At 35.7% G+C, this 13975-nt stretch overlaps 1 protein-coding gene across 4 annotated transcripts in view; it reads right to left on the reverse strand.

The window, feature by feature from the left end:
* Positions 1-1191: 1191 nt before the first annotated feature.
* LOC113985327 (protein inturned) overlaps positions 1192-13975 on the reverse strand; it is a 42294-nt gene continuing 29510 nt past the window's right edge. For 3 of the 4 annotated variants that reach the window (XM_027715998.2, XM_027715997.2, XM_027715999.1), the window contains exons 7-16: positions 13597-13674; positions 12631-12820; positions 10104-10157; positions 7879-7941; positions 6628-6849; positions 5635-6057; positions 5039-5136; positions 4241-4430; positions 2853-3007; positions 1192-2066 (exon numbers count right to left, since the gene is read on the reverse strand). In XM_027715998.2, coding sequence (XP_027571799.1) covers positions 1955-2066; positions 2853-3007; positions 4241-4430; positions 5039-5136; positions 5635-6057; positions 6628-6849; positions 7879-7941; positions 10104-10157; positions 12631-12820; positions 13597-13674 — 1585 coding nt within the window. In that variant the 3' untranslated portion in view covers positions 1192-1954. Of the gene's footprint in view, positions 2067-2852; positions 3022-4240; positions 4431-5038; positions 5137-5634; positions 6058-6627; positions 6850-7878; positions 7942-10103; positions 10158-12630; positions 12821-13596; positions 13675-13975 lie in introns of those variants that run through there. The other variant, XM_039390960.1, reaches the window with a different exon arrangement.

Here is a 13975-nt window from a genome sequence, read left to right on the forward strand (position 1 = left end):
CACTTGTGTGTTTGGTCCAGCTGAGTCAAACCCAGTTTAACCCAGTAACTGGCAGCAGAGTAACCCTGTCTGACTGAACACAAGGATCTAGATGGTAGTTGCCCTCTTTTTAAAGCATTTAAATACCCTCTTTTTAGCATTCAAACCATATAGCCTTGCTTTTAAAAGGCTGAAACGAGACAAACATCAGCAAAATTACCTTTTTCCATACATATACACACTTCTGTGCACACTTCTGCTAAAAGCAGTGCAGCAAGGACTGCTTGCTTTTCTATATGTTCCTCCTTCCATCTATTACAAAATCTAATATCCAAACCTCATGTATTTTAGACTTTTCAGAGGTGCTGTTCAGATGTCATCCATACAATTATATATTTTCATTTTTCAAACATGAGTTACATCTCACATCACAGAATTTACAGACGGGGAACAAATCTAACACGTTACTGATATAACTCAGTTTTGTATGTCTCAAAGTGAAATACTGTTGCTTATGTGCTAAGAACAATAACTTCTGGAAAAAGCTGATCAACAAAATCTTCAATCATATGCCTAAACTTCAGGCCTAAGACTTGTACTGCTTGGAACTAAAGCAACTGTTAAGTATCAAGACAAGCTGTAAATCACTCCATAAGAGTGGACTCTTATAAGCATTTGATTGACTATTTCAGAACTGCTCCTGACAGCTGTAACTTCAAGTGAAAACAAGATCTAATGATTTGGTCATGATGCCTATGAAATGAATTTACTTTCCTGAACACTTAAACTTTTTGATCCTGCTGTTCAAAATGCAACTTCAGTCATGCATTTTACGAAAAGCAAGTAGAAACAGCAGAAAAAAAAAGTGCACGGTTGACATGGAACACAATGAAATGTGCAAATGACCAGATCTAAATATGCAGGCTGGGGGTAAAAAGACCCAAAATCTTACATTTTAACCCAAACTTAAGTAAAAAAAAGCTTTAGGAGCAACTGATCTGTAATTTACAAATATTTTAATAATAAGTTAAATTTTGTAGAAAAATTCTGATTTTGCAAACATCTTGCCTACTCTTGCCCTACACATGGATATAACCTAACAGGTTTTGTAATATCCAGCTGTAAATTGTGGAAGATCTAACTAGACAAATTATGTTTAAATAAACAAAGGAGAAAATATGTGAAGTAAAAAAAAATAGATGAATGCGCTACTGTTTTTAACAAATATACATTTTTATTAAGAAATTAGGAATATAAAATAAGCCAAGTCCATGCAGAAGTCTTAAAACCATCTACCCTGCCCCCCATCTTTTTTTGTGTCTTCAAAATTACATTTTAACAAATATAAGTATTATTTATAGTTAAAACTCACAAAGTCAAGTAAAACAATCAACCACACTATAGTCCTTGAGTGTGCAGGAGAGCATAAGGGCAAAAATGATTAGTCATTAGTTTTTTGAGGCTAAGTGCCATGCATTGTCTAAAGGATTTCTTTCTGTGTTGATCAACACAATGCTACTGAAAACATTCAGTATTTTCAAGGCCCTTAGAGAAACAAAATTTTAACTAATTGGAAAAAGTTTTTTTTCGTTCATCACCAATTGCCAGATGTTCAGAGAGTACTTCTGAGGATCAGCTTATCATTTTACATTGCATATTGTGCACTGACAGCAGTGACTGTACAAATTATGTGATGTTTTCATGTAATAAAGTTATGATCAGGATAAAAAAATTGACAGCATATAAAAATAGGAATTTTGGTTCTCTGAAATATTTTTAAGTATTCAATTGATAAGATCATTGGAATCACCACAGAAGTTTTACCTATGTCATACCACAAGGTATTTATGTTTTTCTAAAGCATTTCAAAGATACACTGTGGGTGGGCACCTAAATTAAGTTCATTCCCTTTATATGGAATACTTTAAAGAACTAACACCACCATGAAGGATGGCTGAGTGTCCAGGAAGCTCATCTATGTAGCTAAGCCAAAAGACAGTTTAAAGGCCAGTTCAACAGCAGCTTCTGTGACTGAGTCATGAAAACAGACGTAACACTCCTGAGGTTTTGGATGTAAAATGAGTCTCCTGGGAAAAAAAAAACAATAAAAAGAAGAAAATCTTCAGAGTTGTTTTTTTCTCCTCAAATGATAAATTCTTGTTGTATTCTGAGGTTTCAGTAAGAAGTTAAAACCAGCTCCTGTGTAAGACAGCTGGCAAATTTCAGTGTCTCTCCTGCATTTAATTTTTAAATCAAGTTATTCTCTGCTCAGTTTTCTCATGGCTGTGCATGGAAAAAAATCTTTAGGATTTCAGGATCTATTTGTGTGGTACTAGTGTGTTTGTAGCAATCCAGGTTTCTGAGCGACAAGCTGCAATCAAGGTCCTCGGGAGCAAGCCCGAGAATTCAAAAATTTACTAATTCCCACATACTAATCCAATGAGCTCTTTTAGGGAAAGAGCTAAAATAGAAAGCTGTTAATACCTGTGCATAACCTTGTGTAGCATTATAATTATTTTTAAAGATATCAACAGTAGCATAAACATTTTTTAAATGTTTAAATTAACAATTTTAATTTTTCCATGCAAACTGCATTTATGTACATTCTTTGTGGGAAACAACTGCTTTTTTTTTTCTCTTTAAACATCTTCCCTCCCCTCTGCAAAAGCTGTCAGCTCCATGCTGTTTTCACATTGGCTCGGTGCTCCCCCCAGTTAAAGGTGGAACTTCACACCAGGGCAACTTCCCAGTCCCAAATTAAAGATACCTCAGTCAGTCTGCTCAAGCACTTCGGTGATGTGCTACAGTATTTATTCTTGAAGAGTACAATGGCACACTCAAAAGCTGGAGACAAAATTTGTCTTTAAACTTACCCCACAACCCAGTAATTCATTGTTGGTGGTGGTTTCTTCTGGTCAGTCCAGTTATCAGGAGAGCACTCAAACAAAACACCATGTTCTCTTACGAGACCTGTGTCCTCAGCTGCCTTACTAAATTCTGAAATTCCACTGCCTGCCTTTTCCTTTTTCTGTAAAACAATTGCTGAAACATTAGTAGAGAAGGAAACATGTTTACAAAACACTAGCAAATATAACTATGTGATTTCTTCAAGACTCTCTGATGAATGACATTGCTATCAAAAAGCCAGGCTTAGAATACGTAACTAACTTGCTTACATGATTCTTCTCCCCATGGTTTTGTTCCTCTGGCATCAAAAGGCTTTTCCATTGTTACACAATTTGGAGTTAAAAGCATGCTCCCTTTTTTGACTTTTTTTTTTCCTTCTAGCTGAACACTATTTCTGTATTTTAGACATCTGAAATAATACAGCTCCTTTAAAAAACTGTTAAAACAGCTAAAGCTCTCATCTTTCTTTCTCTGTGTGCCTCCCTAACTGTACTAGTAAAAGTCCATTGAATAAACTTGTCCAGGCAGGAATTTCTTTTTGTAAATAAACAGCTGAAGCACTTTGCTCAGAGTATTTTCTTACTCTTACTCAGTATGAGGGCATAAGATTTATAGAAAATAAAGATATTTTTGTGTTTAGTTGAGCTTTTAGAGTCATGTCTTATACAAAGCTTTTGAATAAACCTTAAAGTTCAGTTAATCTCTGGATCTGCAAATGAAACTCCTATTCCAATCAGTTGCTTCAAAGGCGAAATAAAAGGTTTTCTTGGAAAAAAATCTCAAGGAACTTATGTCTGCCATACGCAAACCCAGAAACCACAACTTTCAACTGCCTACAATACTGAAGATATGGGAGCTGAACATCTAGAAAAGATGGTCAAAACACCACTGTCCTAATTTCTCAAAAATGGAAGAAGAAAAAGTGAAATGCATCTTAGCAGTTCATAAGCAAAACAGGTAGTATTTGTCTGAGTGCCTTGAATTTCCTTAAGCATGCTTTGGATTAAATTAATAAAGCATAGTCTAAATTACTCATAGGTTCACAGAGATTTCACAATAGACAACCCTTCCTGTATCTTTCCTTAGTACATAAAATTGTTTCATGTCAGTAAAAAATCAACTGTGCAATTAGCAAAGCAGACTTTTAGCACAATAAAAGTGCGCACTGAACACAAAATGACTGATCTGAATGGAGTATCTTATAAATTGAGAACCTGCCCATAACAGTAATATCAGAAGCTTTAAAAACGACACACATGCAAATACAGCAAAGCATTGAAATAATTAAGTGAAAACAATCTTGAAACACTGAGTTGAGAATGTAAATAGAAAAACAAAAGCAAAGTTTCTGTACCTCTTTCCTTATGGATTGCTGAAAAATGGAACGAATTGAAAGACAGCACCGATAGAAATTCTTGATTAACTGAGGGTGGATGGAGCCACCGAGCTGTGCTACTTCTTTGTGAGTTGGAGTAATAAAGATTCCTTGCATCGTTTCCAAAGAGAGATAGTGGAAGAGAGTATTCTCAGGACCAGATGTCAACCTTAAAAAAATTAAATCAGAATTCAGAAATTCCAGTTTATCAACATATACTTTGTTTCTTAAGACAGAATTGTTTTTCTGGTAACTGTAACAGAGTTAAAAAATGGATACAGGTATTTTCTCTACACCAAGGAAATCCTGCTGATTCGGACTGTTAATATTAATTTTAAAAAAACAACTAACAACAAATCAAAAAATCATGGTACTAGTTAGGTACTGCATTTGTGTTCTCAAAATTTGCCCCAACAAAGAAAAATGGAAAGAAAAATAAAAACTTTGTCCTTTGTACACCTACCTAGAGACACCAAGGAGCACAAGGTATGTATATGTGTGGCTCAGAACTTTTATTTGAACTTTCAAGGTCATATAGATGTGAGATATATGCATACAACAGTGACATATTGTTCAGAAACAGTGTTTTATTGTATTATTTTGTATTTTTTCTTTAATTAAGCTCTCAATTTAAGAGCTTCACTTCTGATAATCCTTGCATAGTGAAGCTTTGATTAGAATAAAATTATGCAGGAACTTCTGTGATCTGTGTATATTCAAAAAACGATCCAAGTATGGCCTAAAATATGAACTACTTAACAAAAAATAATTTCTTACTTGATAGCATTAAGAAGTTCTTTATCTTTCTCTGAAAGGTTCTTTTTTAGATTTCCTAAATGACATGGATTTGGCAGGGTGTGTTTTTTTCTAGTGGCCTGAAAAACACGCAGATAGATGAAATAACAGAGAAAACACAGCTAAAGGAAAAACAGAATCAAACCAACAAATGACCAACTTAGAAGAAAATAATGCAGCATTTTTTGAAAAGGCTGAAACAGTTGCATCAACTAAGTTAAATGTATTTTATAGCCTATTTTAGACTAAAATGAGTTAAAAGCAGTTGGACAATTGTACAGCAATTTGTCCTGGTAACTTATGTTTACATCATTATTTCAGGGATCTTCTCCAATTATTTCTGCTGATTCAAATGCAGCTGTGCCCACTTCAGTCATGTGAAAACCCCAAATATTTATAAGCAATGATAAAATAAAAAACCACATGATGGCTCTTAGGCTGACCCAAAGCTTTCCAAGCCAACAGAAGTATTTGCTACTGAATTCAGGGATTCTTAGATTTATTCTTTTACATTGAAAGAACACCGCCCCCTAAGCCCACCAGAACTTTATCAATTCTCTCTGCCTTTATTCTCAGACCTGATCCACTACAGGTTGTGGATTAGTGCTTTCATCTTCTGCAGGACCTTCGTTACCCTGTTGGGGTCCTCCACTGTTTCTTGTAGGACTCAGCATCTGTGTTGTTAGGGAAGAGTCCCCAAACAGAGATCTTCTGCTCGCTGGAGTAGTCGCTGGTTTGCAAGTGTTTTGTATTTTGCTTAGGATAGGCGAGGTGGTCAAGCTCTCCAGTTTGTCACGTGTTGCAGGAAGGAACCAGTCAGCACAAGCTAAAGGTGGAATGGAAGGAGAATCCAGCCTTTCCTCTATGCTGGCATCTATTCCTTCCAGTTGGAGTATGGTTGCTTTGACCTGATCTACATATATACAGTCTGGTCCTGGATTCCCAATAGCTTTGGATGCACAGCCTCCTGCCTCTAGTAGGACACACAACATGAAGTGTCTCTGCAAATATGAAGGGAGTAACATTAGCCTTTGGTTTAATGTACAGTATGTGCTGTGTTATATCTTATCTGAGATTTGGGTAAAATACAGCACTATATTCAACACTCCTTCCTCACCTTCAGAGGAGTTATTTTCTTCTAATCAAATCACATCCATGGACATCTTTCTGTTATTGTGTTATTTAAGTTAATGACCCAAACATAAAAGCTATTGTTTACAAACTCATTAGCTGTTTGCTTTAAAGAAAGTCTACATTTAAAAAAACAAAACCAGACACATTTCTGAAATTAGTTGTCTGAAAAGACAAGATCATGAAGGTAAAAATACTTTCAACTGAATTGAAAAGGCATAAAAATGATCAGAATTTATACTTAACCTTTGCAAGCTTTGCAGATGTATAAATAATGCTACTCTCTGAGAAATTCTATCCCATAAAACAACTACAATATAAGTATTTTGTAAAATTACCAAAGAAAATGCATGTAATATATATATCTTAGTGAACAATAGGCAAGACACAACAGCAAAGAAGAGACCCAGAGAATGGGCATATTGCAGTTGTTAACTTACCAAGCCAACTATCAGTAAGAAGTATCTTGCTTCAGGTTCCCTGTATCCTGTAAAACTTGAACCTTCGCATGGCTGGATATGATGCTGTGGAAATACTTCCCGCCACATCACTAACTGACCGATTCTCCGTTCTGCTGCCAAGGGTAACAGACAGTAGTGCCGACAGTATAAACCTATATCAATAAGATCTTCCTTTGGCAAGTGATTACCAATCAAGTAACCCTTAAGTAAACACAAAAAAGGAAGTGTATTCAGTAAGAAATACAACACCACCATATATCACTTCAGAGTACTCTCTATGTAGAGGTATCCCTGCCCCACATGCACTGTCATCTTAAGCTATCTGCCCATAGACTGTCATCTTGGTATACAGTTGTACAACAGATAACACTGAGCTTTTGCACCACATCTAAAGACTCAAAATACTGAAATATACACAAATAAACCATCAGCATATATGCAAATTATCAAAGGTGAGTTGGGAAATGCATGGCTTTAACAGCTTGAAAACACCTACAGCGTTAAGTTGCTCTCATTTAATTCTCTCTCCAAAATTAGTGAGCTCTCACTGGAATTAATAAAATTTCCAAAGAAGATACATAGTACAGCAGCGGTTTTAGCACTAAGAGCTTTACAGTTCAAGTGTTATCATGGTAGATACTGTGCAGGTCCATTTGTGGGAACAGTTTAGTCTTGTGACACTACCAACATAAAGAACAATTGCATGATAAAATCACCAAAGTTTTCTTTAAGTAAAGGTACTTATCTTCCTCTTTATACTGTTGATTACACCGTCTATATTTACTAAATAAATTTACGAATGAGGTCAAAGTGAAAAAAGCTGTTGATACAATTTCTCAAGTCTTGCATTTAAAGATGGACTAAAGATAGATTGCCTGCTGATAAAAAATTGCAGTGAACAAAAAAATTCCTATTGGAATATCCTACAGTCTCACTTGAATTGATTCTTATTGCTTTATTACTCACTCTCTCTAATCCTCTGATCACACACCAAAAAACTCCAGTTTCAAAGATGTATTTTGTTCTTATGATCATACAGTACATATAATTGCCTTTCAAAATTTTTTTCTGTTATAGTGTTTGAGTTCTGGTACTAGAAATACATGTTTAAAGCAGTCATACATTTATTTCATATTTGTGAGGTTCTGAAAGGGTAATTCCAGGAATAAATTAGATTTTTATTTTTTTGCTAATCTTTAGGTCTTAATCGTTAATAATCATTAATGTTACCTTGTAGAAGAGACAAGAGCCCAAAATCATATATAATCTTCTCATGTCATAATAATCTTCAGACTGTGGGGGAAAAAATAATTGTATTGTTTTTAATTCAGAATTTTTATTTTATTTACCAAATGCAAGTGAACTACTTCTGGTAAATTGTAATCAATATATTACTTAATGTTTTCATATTTGACCACCTCTTATTACTAGTACAGCAATTAATACTGAGCAGTAAAGGGAAATACCAAATTTTTAGCCTCCATTATTAATTTTCATATCATTAAAATTTTCTCAAAAAATTCCAGCTGAAAATAACAAGTTTCCTATTTAATAGTTATTTGTCCATTAACAATTTTTGTTAGGATTTGCTCACTCTCACAGGTCTTAACAGCAAAGTACCTGCAGTGTAACTATTGACACCAGGGGCCCTCGTAGAGTAAAATTTTCAAGTCAAAGCATTTTTTTCCAGTACTTGACATTTTACCTAAAATATACCCATTCATTGATCTTTTAATGCCCAGTGGTCTCTGATTAGTAACACTCTGTTTAGCTGTAGTTTAAATTAAGTAGGTGCAATCAATTTCTGTGCAATAAACTGTAACTTACAAACACTGCTTTCTGTAAGTATTCATCCAGGTTGTTTAGAACAGTGATTCTCTTGAATAGAATTTTAAAGTAACTGTTCTGAAACATGAGTTTAAGAGAGCTTTTTCATGACAAAGTAAAGCTGAAATTTCAATATGTTTACACCTCGCACAGCAAGAGTTACTTAAGTAAATTACTACAGTCTCCTTTAACAGTATTAAAAATAAGCATAATTTGTAATTATTTTCTGTAAACTGGAAAATTTAAGTTCTCATTGCTCCACAGGTGTTTTCAGGTTTATTCACAATTGCTTGGGAAGGAGACAACTATATACACAAAGAAGAAATGTAACAACAATCAGCTGTGTTAAAATTAAAGTGCTTTTGTAAACATATGTCCTGGGTTACACAAAGACTCTGGTATCCACCTTTTCTCTTTTCTCCAAATATGCCTACTAATTTAGGCTGTGGGGAGGGACTTAAGATAAGGGTGGTACTCTATTATCCCAGAGGAAGAATGTATCCACCAGTGTGAAAAGACTGGAAGGCTGATGACTCAGAGGACACCTACACCTGCCACCTCAGGCAATGAGCTGAGTATTGTCTCTTTGTCCTTACACAAATGACTCATCTGCGATAACTCCCCTTGGGGAGGCATCAGGACAGTTCACACACACACACACACACACACACACAAATTAATCTCTGCTGATGGCCATAATGAATCCACATGTGCTTAGAAGGTGTCAAAGACTCTTGAAATGTCCCATGATCCAGTGTTAATCATCCAGGGAAGAACTCCCTGCCCCTAGGGAGGTACCAGAGGTGTTCTCACCCACCCTGAGCCCAATAAAAGACCACATTTGGACTTCACTCGGCAGACCAAGGTCTTCTTCCCTCACTCCATGAGACTTCTCCCACCTGGACCTCCTCCCACCTCCTCAGCGGATCAGGACTACAGCCATCATCAGAGTTGCAGCAAACAGGTCTCATCACTGGACCCAGCAGGTGTCTTGTGGGTCCTTCCAGTTGCCTGAGAGGTCCACAGCCCTGCTCCAGTAACTGCCTGTGCTGGCACTGCAGCCTCACGCCAGCACTGACCCTCCAAACCACTCCTGCCAGGCTTTACCAGGTGGGGGGAGGCCGGATGCCATCTTGTTTTGGTCCAATGGGCAGAGCTTGGAAATTTTTCTGGTTAGCTTATCCCAGTTTTATCAGTATTGTTCAGCATTCTTCTTGATAAAGAGCTATTTTTTCACTTACATCTGGGCGTGTTTGATCTCTCTCTCTCTTTCTGTTGGAGAGAAGCAGGGGTATTGAATCGGAGGAAGGAGACTTCTGTCCAAGGTCTCTGCCCCTCCAAATTGTCTCAAACCGAGACAACATCCCTGGACTTAAGTTACATTAAATCATGGATTTCCAGTGATTAATCCAATCCTACAGGATTATAATATGTTGTAATATTAACCATGGAGACAAAATTCAGGATAAATAGAATGGGTAAATGGATCTATCTTTAAAGAATAATACAACATTCCTTTGCTTTGACTCCCACTTGATGAGAAAAAGTAGATGAGTTTGAAATTAGTGCTGAATATGACACTAAGGCAAAGACATAGTGTGCAATGCAAACAAAAATAAGATGTTTACCAGCTCTGCGAAGTCAGCTGCTTCCAGATCACTCAGTGCCGTGTCAATTTCCATCTGAAATATTTAAACAGTACTTCTTAATAGACATTTCCAACACATTAATTTCTCATAATAGCATAGGTTGCTCTGTCTCGCTGGTCTCAGATTAGAAGTAACAAAGTAAGTGGATAAAAATTTGCATGTACTTTTCAATAGTAACATCAAATATCAAGAACACCTTGAGCCATCAGATTAAAGGAAAATCCTTCTTAAATGCTGTCTATCCCCCTGCTCTTTGAAACTGTACAATTTCCCTCCTTGTGTGCCTGCTGAACATAGTGTTTGGCGCAAAGGTGCTTTAGATGCCTAGAGACAAATCTCAAATCTGGCACACTATTGCATCAAACTGAGTTATCAGAAAAATCTTTTACACAATGGATTTAGGTTTTTTGTCTCTATGGAAATTGCCAAAACTTTCTCACGCATTATCTTTGTTCTACTAAAACTGCTTTAGGTGTCCTAATTTCTGTAACTACAAAAGCTGCTGGTTAATGTAAATTTTATTAAGAGTACTTCAAGAAACATAGTACTAGGCACTGAAACCCCTGATGTAAAGGTAGTACTTAATGCAAAGAACCTAAACCCCGTAATTACAAACTTCTTGGGCTGTATTAACAGGCTGCCTCTAATTGAAACAGCCAGTTTTCAAACTAAGCAATGTCAGCGGGGCTGCTGGCAGTCAAAAATTAACCAGTCTCTCAGCTTTTCCCCAGCCAAAATTTAAATGGCTTTCTGCCCAAAGAACTGACATTTTTAGTTTTATATTCCTTATAGGATATAAATATCTTCACCAAAATGTTAACTGGAAATGTCATGTTCTGCAACAATAACATTTTTTCTGGAAAATATGAATGATCTCAGACAACTTTGGAAAGTGATGTCCGTATCACAAATATAAATGATGCTGTTGTCTAAATCCCTTTAAAACTTAACTATTTTTCAAGAAAGAAACAACCTGGAAGCGGAACTATAGAACAAAGTGCAATAGAGTCTTTCTATAGACACTTGAGAGAGAAGAAAAAAGCATGGAGGAAAAAACCTAATCTCTTCTGAGACACTCCATAAATATGCACTTCTATAGCTAAAACATATATAACAGTGTTCATACATATTATAAAAGCAGAGGTTGGATTAAAATAATTGCAAACATATTGTCCTCAAGCGCATATTTATCAAAAATGTATCTGGACACATACTACAGGGTAAGGTAGAAAGAACTAAATAACTATCAGTCTGCAACTAAAGATAAAAGAGGAGACAATTCTCTTTTAAAGAAGAAAAGAGAGAAGACCACAGAAATATGTTTGGAAACTAACAGCACTGACTGATGCACAACCTGCAACATTCAGGGCAATTTCTATTACTGAATCACAGCAAACCTGTAAAGTTGAAAGACTTACCCCTTCATCCCTTCCCTTCCAAACACACTTATAAAAATTATACAGTGAGGTCTTATTAAACATAAAAATCAGAAACCCAGGAAAGTCCTAGTTAATATTATCTTCAAATAAAGACTGTATAAATTACAGAATATGCTACTGCAGAAGAAAGGTCATTTTGAACATCCAAATTCAGTCCTTTCACAAAGCCGTTCTGAGAAACACTTGCAATTTTCCATGAAGTTCAGCAAGTACAATGTTCATTTCTCTTATTGTTGCTGATGAAATAAGTTTGGATAATGGAGTTTATGGTCAACTCAGATTACAATCATTGTCTAATAATTAGAATTAGCCTTAACTATGTTATCTACAAACTTACAAATATTTTGGGTCTATCCAAAAATGAAAGGAAACTCTGAGCTTAAAACTTCCAAGCTGTTTTATTTGCATTGAATCGTGGCAAATACTCATTAAAAAACAAAATCTACCATGACAAGACTAACATATTCTAAACCAGAATCATAGATATTAAAGCCATGAAAATGACATTTATGACTGACAGCTATAATTCCATTTACTATGATCTACCTTTTGTCTTACTAGTGCTTAATGCACAACCTAGTTTCTAATTGGGAGGTAACCAGACACAGTGGAATGGTGCAGAAAAGCTGTACCTGTATGTGTCACACAAATGACATGTGGATATTTATTTTGATTTTGCAACAGCCATTTATAACTCTCCTAAATTACAAGCTATGGGCTTCTGGAGTAGTATTTCCTACCTGGAAAAATATTTCAGTGGTCAAAATCAAACATAAAGCTACATACTATGGGCTGCTTTCCCTACTCTATATCCTAGTTCTTAGAGATGCGTGTGTATATATTTTAAATAAAGTTTTAAGTCCTCTGTCATCATAATCTCTTCCTCGATAACTCTAAAGCCACTAAACACACTGTGGGAATGACAGTGTAGCTCCAAACCTGAATAAAGGATCTGGTAGGAAAATGGATGGTCTTGGATGAGCAAAGGTAAATTACACAATAACAGCAGAAGATTTTTTGGTCTCTCATATACAAATTTTTCCAAAGAGATGTGAAAAGGACATTACCTTGATCTCCCGAGGCAGCGTCAGCCAGCGCAGGCCTGGGAGATTGTCCAAGAACAAGGCACTGCAGGTCTCATAGTGCTGAGCACTGGGGCTGGCACTTGGCTCGAGCCTCACAGGCTGAAGTGCACGCTGGAAGAACAGGTTGAAAAAATGATCGAGGCGAGAAACATTTTCCACCTGGCAAAAAGCACTGAACAAACATGAACTCCAAGTTAGAATAACACTGAGAAACTTGCAGTTTATTTATATAACCCTCAGTGCTACACAAGTCTCTTTGCATCATGATGCTACATTTGGATGTATTTTTAACATGAAACAATCCACTAGGCTAATATCCAGGCAGTAGCTAAAAATAAAGAACAAACTAAAGCAGTACAGTATCATAGTAGATGTCTTAGAGCAACTTGATATGATTTAAACATCAGTCTCATCCTTCTGGAAACTGAGATTTATTCTTTTTCTTTCTCTATGGCATACACACGTTAAGCATGAATTGATGCAAGCATATGAATAATCTATCTTGGCAATTTTATCTAGGTCAAGACTCAAAATTTTCTGGGTGATTTCCAAATGCAGAGAAAGACAGTCACTGCAAGTCCAGAGTGTTTACTTTATTAAAAATATAATACTGATTCATATGTATATTTTACAGACAGTGCTTGAACGTAAAGGATAACATTTGCAGAGTGCTGTTGATATCCACCGGGACTTAGATTATGTGAATGATTTAACCTAATCAAGGACAAAACTTCCTGAATTGACAAAGACTGTTTAAAAAGTGTCTTACTAGTGTTCAGACTGAAAGCAAAAGGCAAGAAGAACATAATTCTGTTTTTTATGCAAGTGTAAAGGCACAGGCAAAGAAATTCCATGTAGACATTAAAATTAATGCTACTATTTGTCTTTTTCCGTGAGCACCAATGAGAAATATGTGAGTGAAAAGAAAATACTTTTGAAAGAACTCACCTGTCCAAAGAACCGTACATAAACGTTAAGGTCCTGACAACATCTTCAATCATGTTCCTCAGCTGAGAAAGTGGCACACTAAAAAAAAAAAATTAAAACGTACAGCTTTACTATGAATAAGTAGTCCTCCTAGGTGTGTAATATTACTGATGTTATACAGCAGTCTCTACGAAGTACTTGAATTTACCAAATACTATAAAATATTACTGTTTTCTAACCTACATGTATTTCTGAGATCTTATTCCTTCAGAGCAAATGAAAAAGATGAATAACATATATCTTTATATATAGATATAAAAGATATATAACAATGGATATATAAAAGATGAGAATAAAGTCAATCAAAAAATAAGAATCACAGGTATAAAGACTAGTTTTA

This window comes from Pipra filicauda, unplaced genomic scaffold (genome assembly GCF_003945595.2).
Source record: "Pipra filicauda isolate LSUMZ 115617 unplaced genomic scaffold, ASM394559v2 scaffold890_size58122_pilon, whole genome shotgun sequence".
Taxonomy (NCBI): domain Eukaryota; kingdom Metazoa; phylum Chordata; class Aves; order Passeriformes; family Pipridae; genus Pipra; species Pipra filicauda.